We start from the raw sequence: 21346 nt of genomic DNA, 5'->3' as shown, positions 1-21346 counted from the left end.
TGGAGTCTGGCAGTCTATGTGACTGCCGGGACACAGGACTTCATGATCCAGTGACTCCTTCCAGGCCTATATTCCTAGTATTAAAATCTGTTTTTAAGGAACAAGATGCAGTTAGAAAAGTCTCTTATTTCATCTCACACAATTATTCTTCCAGGCACCCAGCGCGCCATGTTCAAACAGGCTATGCGGCACTGGGAAAAGTACACGTGTGTCACATTTATTGAACGAAGCGATGAAGAAAGTTATATTGTATTTACATACAGACCATGTGGGTAAGTGTGTATGTATGGTAACAGATACTTGTGCTTTCAATGTTTGGCCATGTTTGTCATCTTTGCAGTTATAAGTGAATATATACTTCACAGGAAAATGAACAGATACTGTATTTAAATGATACATGTGTTCTGCTTGGCTTTAGGTTCATTGAAAGCAGTATGTATAGTAGCTTTTTGAAGTTATGCCTCTTTTGTCTATTTCTAGATAAAATGATCTTGCTGTATATACACAGATATGAGACTTTTATAATTGGCTTTCTGTCACGATTTTAATATTTATATGTATTGTTCTAAAGGTATTTCAGGCTTATCCTTTGTTTATTCTTAGCTTTCTCTATGTCACATGTTTACTGCTGAATTATGTATGGATATCTGTCCTATATTCCTTTTCCAGCTTAATTGTTGTTAATTGTGACTTTAACTCTTCTATTGTTAGACTGTCCTTGCCCAGATTTGTTTAACCACCAAATTCATGACCATTTTGCAAATTCCTTCTTCCAGGTCACTGGTGTGTAAAAGTAAACAAAACAGGTTTTATCACTCATTAGTGCAGCTTTCCATTAATCACCATGTTCCCTCTTCAGATATTTCTGCTCACAAATGCCTCAGTCAGCTATGTTTGTTATTTATTCCACTCGGAATTCTTAATTTTATATAGTGGTCAGTGAACTTCCTGAGAGCACTATCTTCATTTTCCAAGAAGAGCACTCACTACCTGTGGAAATACTGTGCTTCTGATAGTCAGCTTCTCTCTGGGTTGTAGGCTCCACAGCGAACAGCTCTCTGTCTTGCTAACTTCCTGATTATCGAACACTTTGCATGCCTACTTTTGAATTTTTATGGGATAAGGTTGTGAAAAGAAGTTTTGGGACCTCCTTGTGTTGTAGGAATGATCCTGAATGTACTGAATTATAGTCCATAAAATTACATATAGACTTCTCTGTTTAAATTACCCCTGACCTTCTTAAGGCATAGGACAATGTAATAAAACGCACTCCTAGGTTATTTTAAGAAAGGCATCAACTTTGCCTTGGAAAGTCTCTGAGCCACAGATCCTTGCAAGCCGAGAGCTTATTCTACAGGAGTGCCTGTGAACTTGCCTGTCATGTTCTTGTGCTCCCGTAGGTCTGCTGTAGACCCCTGTTAGAAACAGTGCCAAATGAAATGGACTTTTGTTCTGACCCAGCATGGCTATTATTTTAGTTAATGATGCAAGCCGTAAGGTAGGATTCAGGGATACTGACATACAGCTGGAAGAGAAATAGGAAGCAGAGAATAATCGTGATGGTTCCCTGGACTCACAGAGGTAGAAAGCAATGTGAATTTAAAGCAATGTGAAAAGTATAAGTGGTCTCGGGTGCTTTAGAAAGAGAAAAGTAGTATGGGGATAACTACAGAGATCTTGGTTTTGTGAAAAGTAAATTCTACAACCTCAAGGTGCCCAAAGCCAAACAACAGAAAATCTCTCCAGCCAAAGCACTGTTCCTTAGGCTGGTTGATGCTTCATGAGATCAAGTCACTTCAGGGTGAAGGCTGGGTTATAACTGATTCGAACCAGATGGTTGGAATATACTCAATATCTACCTTCAAAATCACCATTATCCTTTACAGTTAGTGTTGTTTTATTGGTGGGTACTTTACAAATTACAAATAATTTACAAAAGCTGTAAAAAGTTTAAAACAAAAACAAGGAAGAGTGTGGCTATGAACAGTCCACCACTGATGAAATAAACAGGCTAAACAGAAGGGGCAGATGAATGACTTTTTTTGGGGGCCCTGAATCCATAAGTAATTTCAAGAAGAGACAGATAAGAACGTATCTTCTCTGGGTGAATAGGAGCCACTGTGCATTAACCGCTGGCATACAGTGCTGATGCATGATTTTCCATGGAAATTGCCCAGACAAAAGTGACACCAAACCGTCTGCAAACACTTTCTGCTACATGGCCAGTCGCATTGAAATTAATCTCAGTTCTTTCCCATAGCACCCTGCTGTGTTGGTTTGTTAGCACATTGTGTCATTATTGTTTGCAGTACCATGGCAGCTAACATTCACAGATGAGGGAGGCTTTATTGTACTTAGCACTGCTCAAATTAAAAACTAAATGATAAACCCTGCCCCAAAGAGCACACAGTCAAAACATAACACATTTAATGAAACAGCGGATACAGTCATATATGTGGAAATTCAGGTGACAATATCTACAAACCTCTCAGATGACAGCATTAGCACACTAGCAAGTGAAGTGTTATTGAGCCTTTGTAAACATTAAGGATATTCTGAAGGAGTGTAATGCATTACTTCTTGCAGCAGTTCATGGGAAGCTCATCCCAGAAGGGCAGCGATGAAAAAAGCATATTTGAAACATAGCAGCTGGTTACCAGAGATACATGACCTTCCTAAAGTTGAGAGTTTATATATCAGCAATGAACAAGAGATAAGTTTTGATTATCATAGACCCATAGGACTGCAAGGGATCTCAGAAAGATGTCTAATGTATTCTTAAGACAGAGCGAGCTCTACCTATGTCATTGCTGATATATGCTTGTCTAACTTGTTTCTAAAAACCTGAAAAAATAAATACTTCACAGCCTGCTAGGAAATATATTGCTTCAGTGTTCTTAATATAAGAAATGTAGGAAGTCAGGGGCAGTGTTTTTGGTCATAGCTAAAACAGATATTTCTTGCTACAATTAAAGTACATTAACTTTTTTTCCTGCTCACTATGGCCATAGAAAATAAATTATTCCTCTTCCTTTAAAAAAGGAATCTATTAGATACTTTGAGACTGTTATGTCCACCCTCAGTTCTCTTTTCTTTCAGGCTAGAAAAAGCCTAATTCATATAATCTTTCCTGGTAAGTCATGTTTGCTAGGCCTTTGATCACATTGTTATTCTCTTCGAAATTCTAACTAGTCCACATCTTTCTTGAAAATGAGGATCCAAAAGTAGGACGTGTTTGTCCTGATGAACCATTACTTCTGCTGAGCCAGTGCTAGAGCTAATTCATACATCTTGTAGTCTCTCCTTCCACGTAGGTACCTAAGCGTGATGCCTCCCTGTTTCTCAACAGCTGCCAAGTTTAACTCGTGGTCGATCGGGGATGTGACTCTGAATAAGTGCCAGAGTTCTTTCCACAGCGCTGATACCCCATCACTGGTTCCAGTGTGTGCCATGTTTTGCACATCTCAGGACACCAAATAATGCCATATTTCCCTTTGCAGATCTCTTCTCTAATCTGTTAAAGTTGCTATGAATTCCAGACTTGTCTTCATGGTATTTAGCAGTCTTTTCTCAGACTGCAAGTTTAAGGCACATCATCTCTATCTTCACTTTATATAATATTCCAACCAGCTTTATACCCTCCTTTGTATCAGGGTCTCTAGTTTGCTTATGGGCAGCTTGTGTGGAAAAATGTCAAAAGCTTTACAGCTGTATCCCTCCTTCCCGTCAGAATAATTTCACCTGTTGCAGTCTTAAATTATAATTATTTGTCATCACGTCTTGTTTATTTAACTTGATTTTGAGAACAGTTAATTATTGAAATATTGTTTCTTAGTACAGCTGAAGCACTAACAGTATTTTGGAATTTTGTAATTACTGATAGTCATTTGTACCCATTAGCTGCAAATGTGAGAATAAGATTACAGTATTAAGATAATAGTGTTTATGATTCTTCTACCAAAGCAGTGTACATTGGCATTGATATCTGTTACAGCAAATATTTATGCTGCTACTTGGTTAGGGCAAGTAAAACTCTAATCTGTAAGCAGGTTCAAACCACTCTTTGTTCACTACTGCTCTATCCTTATGTTTCTTCCTATCAGATAGGAAGTGCCTGAAGACACAGTCAGTATACTTCTCTGTATGCAAAGCCAAAAATGCAGTCAGCAAACTGAATGGCCTCTAGTCACATGCTCTTAATAAATATTACTGAGTACAAGATCAAGCTTCTTTTTATATAGTGAGACAAAAAGAGAACAATTAGTCATAGTGTTCTGGCATCTCAGCATGCCTTTGATCTGACTTTGTGGCAATTTTTGTTCTCCACCAGAAGACTTAAGTACTTTTTATGACAAACTGTAGATGACCTATTACAATCACTGCTGTATCCTCTTGTATGGGTATTTGACAAAGCTGTCTGAGATACAGATCTTTCACGTGCTTCTCCAAACGTAGACTGAACAGCTTCTGAATGTTTTAATGTTTTTTGAACTTGCTAGTATATTAAATAGACATTACAGGCAGGTTCTTAAAGTTGGTGAAACAGGTAAATTCGTTGCTCGAGGTACACTTTTTCAGTATTCTTTAGCTTTAAGAAGCACTACCTGTTATAAAAGGTGCTCAATCACTTTTATGGAGGGAGAAGAAATTCAGAGTTGTACTAAATACTCTGTGGCATTAGGGCTGACTCATGCTCTCAGGTGGTAATTAACTCTAGCAGCTGGCACTCTTCCTGCCCACAGCGGCTGACACAGCTTCTCTGCTCTTTGTGACGTGGCCTGCAGGATGGGTATGACCAAGGTGCAGGTGATCAGCTGACATAGTCTGAAACACGGTGCATTAACATAAACTGAATGCGGGGTGGTTTCTGTCAATACACTGGGATAGGCAGCTGTTAACTGAGGAATGGACTCAGCTGGCTGTTCTTTGTAATGTTGGAATGGTCATCTCCATTGAGCAGGTGAAGAAGCAGTAGCCAGTTCTGCCATTGCAACAGGTCCTCTTCGGACAGTGAATCAGAACATTTGGAAACTACAACTATCTTGATCCCTGACAATAAGCAAATTCATCAAGCCAGGTCATAGCCAATATCTCCTTTGTACAGAATGAGTTATATTTGTAATTGAAAGAAGTATTTTTTTTTTACCAAGAAAAAAAACCTCTGCTTCTTGAGTGAGATTTTGTTCATTAATTTTGTGAACTTGTTTCTCTTGCTTTGTGATGATATGCAGTCCTAGTATGCTTATGAAGTTCTGCAGTTTTTAATCCGCAACTTCATGCAGTCAATGCCATGGCAAGCTGATGTTGCGGTCTATGAGGATTTTCATATTATCATGTTCTGAAGAGTGCAGCTTTTTAAAAAAGTGCAACATTGAACCGCACTGATTCTCTCTTCCTTCATATTAATTTAAGAGCATTTTTGACAGTAGCTGTATTACTTAAAAGAATGAGAGTATTGTTCCAGTCATTTAACTTTCTCTCTGTCATTTGTTTCTCTTTGCTCGCCATCATCGATCAGCTAGACTGATTAAATGGAATTAAGGATTCATAAATAGTTACTGTCTCTAGCTGCTGTCTGGTGCAATAAAGATTAAAGAGATGAGGAGCTTTAAAGGCTGCCAGTTGACTCAATTTAAGGGGCATTACAAGTGCTCATACAGCATAGACCCGTCTTGGCCTTGTGCCAAACACACCTGGGGTCAAACCCATGATATTAATTTCTTTCACAGATTTATTTATTTATTTTAGTTTTCCTTACCCTTTGACTCAGTGCAGTTGTTGAAGTGATCAGAACCTTGCAGCTTAATTGGATGAATCTGGTGTGCTTGACATGACACTCAACCTAGCAAATCCTAATGACCCTCTATGAGCGTGCACTGCTGCTATTTTAAGACTTGGTGTTAATTCTAATTTTCTTTGGCGTGTAAAGAAGCATTCAGTAAATTTGTTTATAATTTCTGGGAGGTACTTGAAATGTGTCAAGTAACCAGTGTAAGGGAATTACCATACTCATTTGGCTGCCTGTTTTCAGGAGCAGGCCAGCATTAAAAAAAATAATTCTCAGTGTGTTGGGTTTTAAGTGTTCAGTGTTAGACAACCTAGAGGAATAAGTTGTCTAATTCCTAGAGGAATCTATGTAAAAGATTGCAGTTATTTTTTTTCTTCTGAAAAGAAAACATCTTTCAAATGTATCAGATGAGGTACCCAAAGTCACTACACACATTTGATAATACTCAACTTCTCTTGTTTTTTATGACTATAATAGTAAAATGTCAAATGATTTTTGCAAACACCTAAAAATCTATCTGATTCATGAAATACTGCTAAAAGCTTTCAGACGTGATCTTAAGCACCTCTGTTTATGAAAAATAATCAACTTTTTAGTATTGTTAATTGTATTTGGTAAATTGGTTAATTAGGTATTTACCATCTTTTCTTATAAAAACAAATTGTCTTAACTTAATGTGTTATATTAGCTATTTTGGTGTTCTGCTATTATTGCACAGCTATTGCCTGACTGTTTCCAAGTTACAGTGCACAACCTTAAAATGTTAAACACTCTTTTGGTCCAAATGAAGTAAAAAGGACAGGAAGAGATAGACTGTAGTTAAATTGTTGCTTTATTCTTTTGCCCTTATTGTGAATAGTGTCAATAAAAGCAGAGCTGGAGAAATCATAGATGGTACTATTTGGAGTAATTATTTATTATTTTTTCACTTTTCCTTTTTTCTCCATTTGTCTCCAAAGTATCACCATTCAAAAATTATATTGAAAATCTATGGAAATTTTTAAGCCACCAAATATGTCTTTGCTAGTTGAAGCATGTAATGTACATGAAGTCAATAACATAAGCATGTTAAAACTATTGAAATAGTATTAAATATTCTACAACCTGCAGTCTTTTAATAACCTACTGATTTGCTTTAAGCTATAAATATTGATTAACATTCTTTAGTTCTGCTTTGCAATTTTTCTCTACAGAGTTTCCATGCAGTGGAAGACTCAGCAGAAGCGTTTAAACTCTGTTAAACTAAAGGATTTGTTCTGCCTTTTCATAATGCGTGGTTATCCTAACTTTATTCTCATCAATCTCTTGCACTGCTGTTATGTGTTGATTTCAGATCATAAATGTTTTGAATTACAAATTAAATTCCAGGATTTAAACAAATGTGTTTACAAGTGTTGAGTCTCCAAGATGTATTTTGTAGGATTACAGAGGAATGGAAAACTAGATAGGTTAAAATTAGTTGCGTGGTTGGGCTTGGAGGGTTGTGGTTAATGGCTTGGACTCAGACTGTGACTGAAAGTACAGTATTGCAGGGGCCTATCCTGGGACCTGTCCTTTTTAACATCTTTATCAATGACCCATGAAGAGGTCATGGCACATGCTCTCATCAAGTTTGCAGATGACACCAAGTTGGGGGGGGGACCAGATGATAGGCTCAATGGTAAAACTGCGACCCAGAGGGACCCAGGCAGGCTGGAGAAAGAGACCAACAGGAACCTTATGAAGTTCAAGGGCAAATGCAAAGCCCTGCACCTGCAAAGGAGAAGAGCAAGACAGGCTGGGCACTGCCAGACTGGGGAACAGCTCTGTGGAGAAAGCCATTGGGCAGTGAGCTGTGCAGAAGCTGGCCATGGGCCCTGGCAGCAAAGGCAGCCAACAGCGTCTGGGGCTGTGTGAACAGAAGCACAGCTGGTGGCTCAAGGGAAGCGGTCATCCCTCTCTGCTCGCCACTTATTAGATCACAGATAGACCTCACATCCAGTTGTGGGCCCCCAGTACAAGAAAGATATTAATAACCTGGAAGGACTTAAGCACAAGGCTGCCAAGATGCTCGGAAGCTGGAGCACTTGCCCTATGAGGAGATGCTGAGGGTCCAGGGTTTGCTCAGTTGGAGAAGAGGTGGCTTCAGGGGGACCCAGCAGCAGCCCCCAGTTCCTACGGGGAGGCTCTTCATGGTGGTGCTTGGAGGGAGAACTCAAGGCAACAGGCATAAGATGAAGAAAGAGAGAATCAGATTGGATATAAGGAATACATTTTTCACAGTGTGGACAGCCAAGCATTGGAGCAGGTTTTTCAGAGGGGCTTGGGCTGTCTTCGTCCTTGGAGGTTTTCAAGATCCAACTGGATAAAGACCTAAGCAACCCTGGTCTGACTTCATATCTGACCTGCTTTGAGCAGCAAGTTGAACTGAAGACCTCCAGAGGTCCCTTCCAACCTGAATTATGCATGAATCAGTGGAATTTTATCCATATTTAGAAGTCTGTAATATGAATTTTCACAGATTGTGTGCATTTTATGCTTTTCTATTTTTAAAACAACCATCAGACATTGTCAGTGCATTTTATCACTTTGCACAAGTTAAGGTCAGTATAGCATAATTACCATTATGATCTATATGACCTTAACATAGGTAGGAAGCCCTAACTCATTAAGTTCACCTAATATGGAAATGGTGACATGCTTTCACAGAAAGTGGATTGCTTCATCTGGTTGATTTTTATGTTTTCTACCACGGCTTCCTGTACACTGCCAAGGCAAATGCCACATCTTAGTCCTTACTTCAAAGTGTTCAAAGGTAAGGAACAATGTTTTCTAAAAGACTTGAAATCTGGGACCTAGGAACTGTGTTTGACAAATTTATTCGGTGTACGCAATGCAACTGCCTATGACAGTGAATTGGGAATTCTAAACTGGGGACAGAAGGTCTTTAATGGCTTTTTAAATGAGTGAACTTTTCTGAGAATGAAGAGTTACTGTAAATTCTACTACCTTTGGCTCAGAGTACAAAGTGTATACTCCAGCATTCCCTCTCTAATTGGATGGGACACTAAGTAACACTCTGTAAGAGGTTTAAAAAAAAAAAAACAACAAAACCAAAAAACAACAAAACCAACAAAAACCCCAAAATCTTCTTAAGGATCCAAACACTTTTCCCCAGGGTGAGCACAAGTGAATAAGAGTGTATGGATTATGGTAATTTCCTTATTGCACAGTAGAAACATATTCAAATAGTTGAGTGACTAGTGAAAGATAAAAACCTGGGTAAAAATGATATTGAAAGTATCTGTAGTGCTTTAATTATGTTTACATATTCACTAGTAGCCGTAATAGTTATTCTGCAAACATGCAGTCTGAAAAACATGTTAAGCAAAAACCATGTCAGCGTGTCAGGTGCAAAGGTGAAATCCACTGTGGAATGATGAGATAAAATGGTATAACTGCTCTAAATTTTTATTTTAATCTTATTTCTGCTATCTGGTGCTCCTTTCTATCACCTATGCTGTATTTTTAGGCCACATCTTAAGGTACTTTTTCCATGACTATTATTTATATCAGTGTTTATAATAATATTTCTATATCATAAATATTGTAAATAGTAGTTCTGTGTTAATACAGTTTATATAGAGTGAGGGAAATACACAGAGCAATACACAGGTGTTCTTTATTTTCTTGTACTGTAGTGTGGAACAGTAGCACATAAACCTGCAACATTGACAATGGCACAGAATTATAGCAGGGAGTCTAAATTGCCATTGGTTTTATTTACCTGCCTTGAAGAGAGCTATCAAGGGAAGACACCTTAAGAAGTTAATTAAACATGACATTGCACAACTCTAGCTGAAACACTGAGCCTAATTAGTGCTTTGACCTAAAAAGGTGATTCACACCTGTCCTTGGGACTATCTAAAGCAGGAAGAAAAGAGTCAACTTATTTTGAGGGTAGGAATACTTGAGAAGCAGTTGAGATAGCAAGGAGTGATTGTAATGTGAACAATAATTTTTTTCCCAACAGTATTTTCAAGATACCTTCAAAATTCTTGATACAGCCCTCCTAGGCTGTTGTAGTAATATTTTCCTCTATAAAGTAACTTGTGTGGCCTTTATAATTTTAAGATATTACTATCATTTTTTGGTATATCTATCCTTGATTTTAACTATTAGTGCAAAACCAGTATATGCTTACTAAGAACAGGTATTGTGAGCTAAAACGCCATGGCTGTATTTCTCTGATATTCTCTAATATTCATATTTTCTGTACTTCTCTAATTCATATTTTAAAATTCTAGTTGTGTTAGACACTAACAAAAATCAATGAAGAAGACCAACCAAGACTGACTGACCAGCCAACTAACCAAAGTGAAAAAATCTCTTTGCCACCACAAAACCTGAAAAGGAGAAACAAGCAAATCTTATCTGTAGAATTTAATCTGCTATCGGTATTGCTCCCATAGCTGCTCTTCCTTTATTGCCCACAGAGGCATGGGAAGGATAGGATCATTCTCCATATTAGCATTGACCTCCTCAAGGACCAAATATATTCTGCCCTGTAAATGTTGCATCAGAAAACATGTGGGTTTGTGTTGTGGTTTTTTTTTTTTTTTTAAAGGGGGGGAGGAGGTAGAGGTTGGAGGTGATCTCCTCTGTACAATTCCATTGGATTTTATTAGGGAATATAATACTGGCTTAAAATATTTAAGATCTTCAGACGTGATACAGAATCAGCTTATGAAACCTGAAATTGTCTTCCATTTTGGTAGGATTTGCTTTACTCTTCTTTCTCTCCATTTGCTAGCATAGTCAGCAGACTTTTTTTTTTCCTAACCAAAAAGCAGACATCTCAGATAAATGCTGACAGTATGAATGCTGAAAAGGGCATCTCTGTTCCTTAAATTTACATTGGAATCATGGAAGTGCAATGGAACAGGAATGAAACATGAGGACAGTTGCGAAGCAGGTGGTTTTGGGGTTGTTTGTGTTGAGTTTTTTTCTTGTGAAAATATGATGTTCTGGGACTAAGATTCCTATTACAAGAAAATGGGAGTGGAGAAAAAAAAACGGTTTGCACATATCTAGAGCATTCAACCTCCTAATATACTGCTGTTGCAAGTGACATTGTATATCACCCATAGCCAGAGAAACAAAAAATGGGGAGAGATTTAACAATGGCATCACAGGATTCTGTATCTCATTCAGGATATCGTCCTTCTGTATTTTCAACTGCAGGCTAAGTGAATCTTTAAAAGGACTACTATTTCACTTGCATAATTTCTGCACTCTTTATAGATGTGTCGTGGTTTAACCTCAGTCAGCAACTGAGCACCACACAGCCGCTCGCTCACTCCCCCCCCTCCCTGGTGGGATGGGGGAGAGAATTGGAAAAGCACAAGTGAGAAAAACTCATGGGTTGAGATAAAAACAGTTTAATAATTGGAAAAAAAAAAATATACAAAGCAAGTGATGCACAATGTAATTGCTCATCACCTGCTGACCGATGCCCAGCCAGTCCCTGAGCAGCTGCCCCCCGGCCAGATTTCTCCCAGTTTATGTACTGAGCATGACGTCAGATGGTATGGAATATCCCTTTGGCCAGTTTGGGTCAGCTGTCCTGGCTGTGTCCCCTCCCAGCTTCTTGTGCACCTGCAGCCTTCTCAGTCGGTAGAACATGGGAAGCTGAGAAGTCCTTGACTAGTGTAAGCACTGTTCAGCAACAACTAAAACATCGGTGTGTTATCAACATTGTTCTTGTCCTGAATCCAAAACACAGCACTGTACCAGCTACTGGGAAGGAAATTAACTCTATCCCTGCCGAAACCAGGACAAGATGGAACTAATAAAGTAGGGTGACTTTTCAGATCAAAATAAAGCAAACTTATCAGAACTGAGTGACCAAGAGTCTGGTGAGTGCTGTCAAGACACACAGCAAAAGTATGACACAGAAGAAACCTTGACTTTACTTATTCTTTCCGTTTCCCTCTGCATGCCTCTTGAGTGTGCACGGGCAAGAAAGCAGTGATATGCATAGAGACTATGGTACTTCTAGTCAACTTTATTTTTATTGATTCTTTGGGTGAAAAGAAGTTCCTGTGTTATTCTGAGATATAAGGCCACAGGTGACAATTCTGTTGATCACAGCTAGCATCTTTTAAGAAGAACTTGAATAAAAAAAAAAAATTATGCATGTGTCCTTTATTAGGTATTCTGAATAATAAGTTGTTCTTGCACTAGATCTAGAGTTTGTGAGACTGCAGAAACTGCATAGTGCATTGTTCTGTTGATTTTGTTAATACAATATTTTCTCATATGTTAACTGAATTTCCTATATGGTTTGTAGAGATATGCATGAAAACTTTCATCTGTGTGTGTGTTTTAATTACAGGTGCTGTTCTTATGTGGGTCGAAGGGGAAATGGTCCTCAGGCTATATCTATTGGCAAGAACTGTGATAAATTTGGTATTGTTGTCCATGAGTTGGGTCATGTGATAGGTTTTTGGCACGAACATACACGACCAGACCGTGATGATCATGTCACCATCATTAGAGAAAACATCCAGCCTGGTGAGATAGTCTGATAAGTATTTTTTTTGGGGGGGGGAGGAAGTCTGTTTATTTTTGGTGTTTCTTTCATCTGCTCAACTCTCTTAAGACTGAATGCTGAATAGCAGAAATGAACTGAATAGCAGAAATAAGCATTTATGCTTGCTATTCCTCTTAGCTAGACTGATCTCAAGCTGATTCACAAATGAAATACTGCAACTAAAATATAATCTTTTCTAAAGATCTGGCCAAGTAGCAAGCCATTAAATAGTATTGGCTAGAAGGAGAGAAATAGTAATTACGCTCAAAAACTTTGAAGGAAGCCATTGCTCTTAAAGCCCTTTAAAAGTCATGTTTCTGTGCTTGAGAAAGGGCTTTTCTTTCCTAGTCTTTACTGAATGATAAGTAGAAACATGTCAATAGCTTTTTAGCTGCCCAAAAGGTTTAGACCTGGAAGGGAAGCTGAGGACTCTGAATCTGTGACAAAGATGGACACTGTTACTACAGTTTCCAAATTACTGGTTCCCTACAGAGCTTGCAGCTTTAGCCAGTGGCCTTGGTGTTGTTGAGACAAAGCATCTGAGGAACCTAAGAACTTTAAACTGTGATTGTCATCGCTTTGTCAGTCTAGCTGTTGGGGAACTAGGAGGAGGGATGGGAGGGAACTAGGCATGTTTCATTTGCGATGTTCATAAATGTGCATGGTCTTTGTGAAACAGTGATTTTGACTTACGGAAATTCTCTGCTCAAGAAGGGGTGAAGTCAGAAATCGTCCAATGATAGCTTGGAGTATTTTTCTGTTCCTATAGAAAATGTTTTAAAACAAAATAGATTTGAGATGCAATAAATTTTTACCACCTCAACTAGGACGTGGAAGTTGACTGGCAGCTGATATACACTCCCACAAGTCTCTGAAGTCCTGAAAGGGCACGTGCATCCAAGCCTTCCTTCTGTTCTCTCTGTGTCATTGACTTGTGTAGATGCCACAAGTGCTCTTCCCCTACGCTTTTTCTGCGATGGGGAAAATCAGTTGGAGTGCCATCCTCAGCCTGCTGCTCTCTCCTTTCAGTTGTCTCTCTAGTTTCTGGCTGAAACCACTTCTTGTGGTGTGGCATGAGCTTGAGGATCACTAAATGGGATCAGGAAGTCATGACCACCAAGACATTTGGGTTTTGTTATATTATGCAAATTATGTTCGTTAATAATGTTAATGCCACTGCAGTTTTTTTGCAAGACACCAATGGGGTTATGAAATGGAGTTAAGGGGTGCTTTGCATCTCTTAATACACTGATTAGGACAAAAGACTTCTGGTCTGGAATTATGAACTAAGTATAATTCTTTTGTTCCTCTTCTGCTTTAGTTAAGTTGCAACAGCTGGCTCTTGAAAATGTGTCTTTGGAGTGTTTGTATTACATGGGGGCTCAGAGAGTAGTCTTTGCTGAAGCAAACTCTCTTTAGTATCCAGTCTAATGAGTCTACAATGGGGAGGGTGGTTCTGGGATCTTTGCTGTCAAAATTATTTCTTTCTGGAATTAAGAACTAAGCCAGCAAATTTTATGGATTCTACGTGAAGCACAACATAATGTGTGGGGCCTTTATGTGGGTTAGGTGAATGAGAACAGTCTTTCTAAAGGCCAAATATAGGAATTTGATGTGTGTTTCAGAAGACATGTCTGCTCTCTTGGTTAATAAAAGCACACAGTTACTCCCAAATGGCTAAGATTTATGTAAGTCAGTGAGTGATTAGGTGAGGATCTTTGTTGTTTTTCTTTTCCTGTTTGTTTTTTATCTTCACAGAAATAGATATTAAAGAAACTCTAATTATCAATCATTCATAGGTCAAGAATACAACTTCTTGAAGATGGAGCCTGGAGAGGTGAACTCCCTTGGGGAACCATACGACTTTGACAGCATTATGCACTATGCCAGGAACACCTTCTCAAGGTTGGAGTCTCAGGTTATACCTTTTGACTTTTAATTCTATTCCTCTCTGTGAATGCTAAGAACTGTTCTTTGTCAAGTATTCTGAAATCACTTAAAATTTCCCTTGCGATACAGTATTCTTACAGCAGTCAAAATACAGTTCATTTATTTTAAGCTAGAATAATGTAATTATATTTTTAAACGCTTTTTTTTCTGTTCAGTTTCAAAGCAGCCTTTTGATCTTCCTTCAGTTCTTTAGATTTTAAGACAAGATAATCTGGAAGAATAATTTCATAATACTCATTTTCTTTTTGTCTCCACAAAAATTTGAATTTAGAAAAACCAAATCAGTGAAATGGTTAGGAATTTTATGTGTAACATAATCTGTTCTCTTGAAGAGAAATATCCTTTGATGAATAACGTCTGAGTAACTATGGATTATGCGAGTAGAACACATTATGGTACTAGGACATCTACCATGCAAGCCACAGCCTTTGCTAAGGACTGCGGTCAACCATTCATAACAGAGGCTTCAGCCTCTTCTCTATTGTTTGTAAAGATTGTTACTGTCATCAAAACCATATAATAAAGACTTCTGCTGGTTTTGCTCTGGCCTGTTGCAGGCTGATCCATTCCCAACTCCATAGTAACTCATGTGGGGCTTGCTCTGAAACTCTGCATGGTTGTGGGGAGCTGTACAACGAGCTGTTCCCCTAGGCTAGCCCTACTCTGGAGAACAAGCGAAGCAGGAGTCTTTCACCTGGTCTCCTATTATGTTTCATACCAAGTCAGAGTCTAGCTAATTACTCTCTAAAAATCTCAGAGTAATGTAAATTTAAAAAAAACAAAACAAAACAAAAAAATGCTTGTTTGAAAAGTGATGTGGCAAAAACTCTAGACAGTCTGAGACTGAAATAAATTGAAGACCACCAGAAACCTCACCAGCCTTTGCATGTTTCTTAAGCTTGTTCTTTCCAATATAAATGATATTATTAAAAAAAAAACCAAAAACAAAAAAGCAAAAAAAACCCCAACAAGAAACCAACAAAACACCCCACCCCACCCCTCCCAACCCTACCAAATAATGTATTCTGCATACACATAATTCACCCTTGGAAGAGCATGGGAATGAGCAACATGAGGTAGATATTAGTTGCATCACTTAATCCAGATACATTACCTTAAGGAAGAGATTATAAGAACCTATATAAAATAGAGTAATTTAACAAGCTGGAACCCCCCCCGAGTCCTAGGGCAATGACAACATCAAGATAATTTGACATGTGGGCGCTGATCTCACCACTTTCCAAGCTGGCAAAAACTGATAGTGCCATGAGTAGGCATGCCCTGCCCCAAGGTACAAGAGGTTGTTACTTCATACTGTTTAAAAAAAACCCAGCATACCCTTGAGGTCATGTATTGATTTGCACTGATTTATCTTGAAAGCATGAGTTGTGCCCAGTGTGGAATATTGCCAGCTGTTTGTTGTTAGACTTTACTCACCTGGATAAGTAGTAGAAATCACAAAGTTCTAGTCACACACAGTAATGATGTTCATGGTGTATTAAAACTGTTACAGTTTGTTCACTTATTGAAGTGGTAAAACATTTAAGAGAGGATTGTTCTCACATTTTTCAAAATATGAATGACATCAGTTTCAGGTTGTACTAAAAATAAGTGGAAAATAAAATTATAATTTATAGATACAAACACTTTTTTGAAATAATAATGTGCCTTATTTCTAGAAACTGAATAATGCCATAAATAGTTTATTTCACTGTTTAGATTAGGGGAACATCCTGAGATGATTCTTTTTTTGCAAAATTTCTAGTGATGCCACAAGAAATCTGACTGGGTAAAGAGAGCAGTATGTACCTGCAATACTCAAACTGGTTCATTTATTATAATTTAAAAACCAATCTGTATTTATAAACAATATTCCTAACTACAAAGATCCTTACTGTTCATTCATTTTTGGACCTACATTATGCCTGAAAATATCAGTTTTACTTTTCAATAAAAGCCCTTCAAGTATACAAGAGAGTATAAAAAAATTAAAGAACAGGAGAGTACAGAAACATATTCATCTGTTAACTTCCATTTTATGGGATTTCAGGGATTTTCAAATTTTGTATCATGATAATAGAACTTAGTTTTGTACCCTACTCTTTTAAAATTTATTTGAGACTATATTTTGGATCATATTTAAAATTTGGGAAATTTTGAATAAAACTGCACTTTTAGAACAAGTGTGCTTCTCTATTATGCCTAGTCATTTAGGGTGAATGTTATTGAAATCACATATATATTTTGATATATAAGTTGATATATTTTCTTGTAAAGCAAGCAGAGGCTGGCAAGTAAGCATTTATGTTTCAAAAGCAGCAGCGGCTAGAGTAGGGTTAAATCTGTTATAACACCTGACAAGAATGATTGGCAAGCGTGCCTGACTTTACCTGCTCTTACATGTGTAAGTTAGACTTTAAGACTTCCCGTAAAAACTTTGTTAGAAATAGTAAATTTGTGATTAAGAATTTTGTGATAGGGCCTAATTTATGTATTTTTATATAATTTTATAATTAATTTTTTTCAATATAGCAAGAGATTAACAGCAGTGCCTTTCTCCTGTGTAGTCTTAATAGTAGTAAGAGATTTTCCTCCTGTTGTCTGACAGGAATATAAAAACTGATATGTTAACTGATGTACTGAAAGAAGATCCTTTTTTGATAACTTTGCATAAAGTTTGCCAACCTGAGGAATTTTCATGACATGTTTTCTGTATTTTAAAGTTCTGCATTTTACCCTCTTATTTATGCCAAATGTAAATTCTAGATTTACAAAATAGCATTATACATTCATAAAACTCACAGTTTTATGACAGAAACCTGATAGGGTTTTTTGGGGTCTATTTTTATTTTTATTTTTTTTAGGGGCATGTTTCTGGATACCATTCTCCCTTCCCGTGATGATAATGGTATACGACCTGCCATTGGCCAGCGTACTCGTCTAAGTAAAGGAGATATTGCACAGGCAAGAAAGCTGTATAGATGTCCAGGTATTGCACCACAAACAAAGAAAAAACACATACTAGCAACTGTTTGACTTGTTGTTCAAGAAGAATGATAAAGTTTTTGAGTCAGCTGCTCAGTAGTCTGTTTCCATGTTGGCACCTGACGTAGGCAGTTCAAGAATTGAATCATAAAAAAATCTTATAGGTAAGGTCTCTGGAATGCAAAGCACTTAAGGATAGATAAGCTGTATGAAACAACAAGTAGTTTCATGACATTTCAGTCTTTGTCTTCCTTTGACTAGAAAAAAAAGATGATGTTTAATATCACTTCTGGTTTGCGTATTGACGGGAGTCCATTATTGTTTGAATTCAAGTAGAGTGCAGAAGGAGCAAATTAAATTATTGCAGTCAGCTCTGAACACATTACATTTTTTGAAAACTTAACAAATAACAAGCCAGGACAACTAAATTGTAAATTCTTTTATGGGTGAACTGGTTAGACCTTATTACAAACTTTATACAGTTGTAACAGTTACATTTAGTATTTGAATATCTTCTGCCTAATTCTAGCATCCTATAATTTCAATGCATATTAATGTTTTATCTCAAAATAGTGTTGGGGTAGAGTTGCTGTCTGTCTCAGAGACATGAGTAGCAAGTCTGGAGTAACCCAGAGTCAACTCTGTGGTTGCTCTCTTGTGCTAGTTCTTCTCTAAGTGCTGGCAGAGTGGTGGAAATCTCAAAGCAAAAGGTTTTACTTTCCTTGCTCTAGTTATACCTGAGACCAGTTTTAACCTTTGGTGTAAACTGAAGCAGTTCAGAAGTCCCATCTCTCAGTCAGAATTTGCCAGCAAGGTCCTTGTGGGAGGCTAGACATGCCAGCTCTGTGCCACATAGTTTTCACAGCCCTCCTGCTCCTCATGGGAAATAATGAAGTCTCAGTAACTGTTTTAAGTCAGATATATGGCTACTTTTTACCACTTGATCAATACAGAAGGACTAAAAAGAGGGATCAGGACTGAAGTGGTGGAGCTGTTTCAGATTTGTATCAGCAGCAGTGAGATCTGCTGAAGACTTGGGGCATCTGACGTGCATTTGATGTACACTGTGCAGCTGAAATATGCTTTTCCTTTGTGCTGTAAGTACTCTGAATCATAATCTCATATACCCTGGGAAACATGCACAGTGTTTCTGGGCCTACCAGAGGAGAAATCACTTGAACGTATTTTCTTTAACAACTGTTCCTTTTGGAATAATTCTTGCTCTTTCCTTTTGGTACAGAAAGTACTTGAATAGTGCCATTCTTCTTGGCAACATTATTTCTAATAAGAGTATACAGAGAGCAACAATTTCATAAACACAGAGAATACATATCTATTTTGATAAAAGACAAATTTTGGAGACAAAAATAGTCTATAGAATCAAAAAATCTGTGAAAGTGGCTAGTATCTTATGATCACATTGACTTAAGAAAGAAAAAAAAATTACAGCCTACGTTGTTTAGTGTGTATATAATACTCTAGGATGCACTTTCAGTCAACTGGAAAAGACGCAATGTGCTTTTTGAGCTAATGTTCAAATAGTTGTTCAGAGAAAATGTCCTTTTCATATAATTCATGAAAATGTGTAATGATGACTTATAATTTCTTTCAATGTCTTGAAAGTCTTGTTGAAAATTAGTTTCACAGTATATTAAAACCACGGTTGTTCAGCAGCAGTGTGCACTGTAAAAGTAAGTTATTTTTTGCAGCATTGATGAACACACTCAAAGGGATAATAAAAATGAATGGTGGTTGCAGGATCATGCTCCTTTTCTGATGCTTCACTTCGGCAGACTTTGGGATAAAGGACATTGGTTTTCTAGCCTTACTTAGATGAGCCAGTCCGTAAAAGAAAGTGGGTTTTGAGAGAGAGAAAAAGGCAGAAGGTTTTGCTACAAATTTTAAATAGCGTACTATTTAACATGCTATTTTTTTCAGTCAGTATTTTTAATAGAAGCTGCATAACTGAATAACACAAGACAAACTTAAACATCCAATAAAGAAAGCAACTTTCTGAAAGTCGCACGGTACTTGTGATTTAATAAATTTTCCAGCAAATAGTGAGACTGAAAATTCAGACGTTAAGCTTTTGGTTTTGTGAAAAGAATCACGTGATCATCATAGTATATAGCAATAAAATCCCTGACACTGTGTTGTTTTTGGAGGTGTGCTGTATTTCCTATTTCAGACAAAAGATGTTAATCATGATGTCTGCTTATGATAAAACAGCAGTGAATATTTCAAACATTAATAACATCTGCATTGTTTCATGTGTTCATTTGTGCTGCCTTAAAATATAGTACAATGAAAATACAGAAAACACTAACTTAAATAAACCGGTGTTTTCCAGAGATGCACACTTCTTCGATAAAGGATTTTTTGGTACTGTGCATGTTATATTTGGAGTTCTAGATATTCCTGCAAGCAGTCTCTGGTCCAAGAAGCCTGCTGCATTTTCTGGGGCCCCTGAACATGAAGTTGAGCTCAGGGCTGCTGGATAATACAACTGACCCTCACAGCAGTGAAGCAGCTGAGCCTTCCGGGTTGTTTTAGCTAGTCAGGATATTCAGAGTCATTATTCACGAAAGGACTTAGTGACCGAGAAACAGTTCTGAGCTTGGTGAAGCCAAGGCATGAGATTTGATAACCTGTCTTTCATCTGCTGAGTAAGTGCCAGGACTCAACAGCCTTAGCAACAGCGATTTTGACTTGTTTTTAATTTTTCTTAGGATTTTTGTCAAAGGAAAACATAGTCGCTGGTAGGGATCTGTAACATTTTAATACTGAGTTACATTGTTACATGATAGAATAATAAGGAGAAAGCAAGCAAATAAACTGAGGGTCCTTCCACTGCAATCTTATTTTGAACTTTGAGTGTCTTGGCATTTGAGGACAGATCTTGAACTTCAAGGCTGGATGTATTACAATAGTTTACAGACTGTCTAATACAGTAATAGAATATGTTTTCTTCTGGTGTAGCTACTAAAATTTCAATACAGGTCTACCTTTATAGTTCTATATAGAAATTGTAGTTGATTTAAAATGTGTATGTAGTGTTATAGAAGCAAAAGAATAAGAAAGGGAAATAATGGAGAAGGAAGGATACTGTTAGGCAGAAAGAGGACAAGAAGTAAGTGGGTAGAGTGGGACTGAATAATGGGTGGGAAAGGAGGCTCACACTGGCAGGAGAAGGCTGTTCAGAGGAAGAGAAGGTGGATGGAAGAAGTTCAACAAATTTCCAAATTGCCAGGGTCTGTGATAGTATGTGTGGAAGAGAGCAGATGAAGGATACCTAGCCTGGCTTTTTGTGCTGTTCATGCTGTTCCTCAGGCTTAACTTGCTCCCATCTCAATTAGATTAGAAAAGAGTGTTCACCTTCAAAAGTCAGCCTTTATTCACTACATAAGGAAGATTAAAGTTTTTAGATTAAGACCGTTTCTCTATAACTATAAAGGGGAATCAAGTCAACAGTAAGACACTGAGTTGTAGTAAACTGATTTAAGCTTTTGGTTTAACAAGTACATTATCAGCACCAGATATTTTTAGGGCTCTGTGGCAGCTATATATGCCATGTACGTATAGATATACAGTCTTGAGTCTAAGTAAAAAGTATTAAAGATCTTAATTCTCTTTGGAGAAGCGTAAGCTTAAATTAGCTGTATATGACAGTAGGTATTTGCTAGTGCTATGGACAAAGGAATAAGAGTTGGTTCCCTAAGTGTCTTGGAGGATCTGGGCTTCGTCATTTGCAGATTTCACTATAATCCTTAATGGAACTTGACCATGTGCGTAAGCCAGCCCAGAGAGGTGTTATACACTGGCTGTGTAATTAAACACTGCTACAGAGCTCACTGGTAGAAATTGCTTTGTGTAAGCATATAATCTACCCGCTGCCTGCACCCATTGCTAATCTTTACAAGGAGAAGCAAAAATAGTTTTCCTTTCCTTACTACAGAAAAGCTTATCAGAAAGTTAACCTTCTCAAGCTGTAAAACAGAAAGGAGATTGTTTTTTTCAGTTGGAGTGTGTGTGTGAGGAGAGCTAAAGTG

The 21346-nt window shown here is 37.6% G+C and overlaps 1 protein-coding gene across 1 annotated transcript in view; it reads left to right on the top strand.

Annotated features, from left to right (window-relative positions):
• LOC103916248 (tolloid-like protein 1) overlaps positions 1-21346 on the top strand; it is a 140953-nt gene that overhangs the window by 68363 nt on the left and 51244 nt on the right. Inside the window, exons 5-8 of the mRNA XM_009323208.1 lie at positions 155-272; positions 12165-12343; positions 14162-14267; positions 17177-17301. Coding sequence (XP_009321483.1) covers positions 155-272; positions 12165-12343; positions 14162-14267; positions 17177-17301 — 528 coding nt within the window. The remainder of the gene's footprint in view (positions 1-154; positions 273-12164; positions 12344-14161; positions 14268-17176; positions 17302-21346) is intronic.

The sequence above is a fragment of the Pygoscelis adeliae genome, unplaced genomic scaffold, assembly GCF_000699105.1.
Source record: "Pygoscelis adeliae isolate BGI_AS28 unplaced genomic scaffold, ASM69910v1 Scaffold594, whole genome shotgun sequence".
Classification (NCBI taxonomy): Eukaryota; Metazoa; Chordata; class Aves; order Sphenisciformes; family Spheniscidae; genus Pygoscelis; species Pygoscelis adeliae.
Note: the sequence above shows the minus strand (reverse complement) of the source record. Positions and strands in the feature narration are given on the sequence as shown.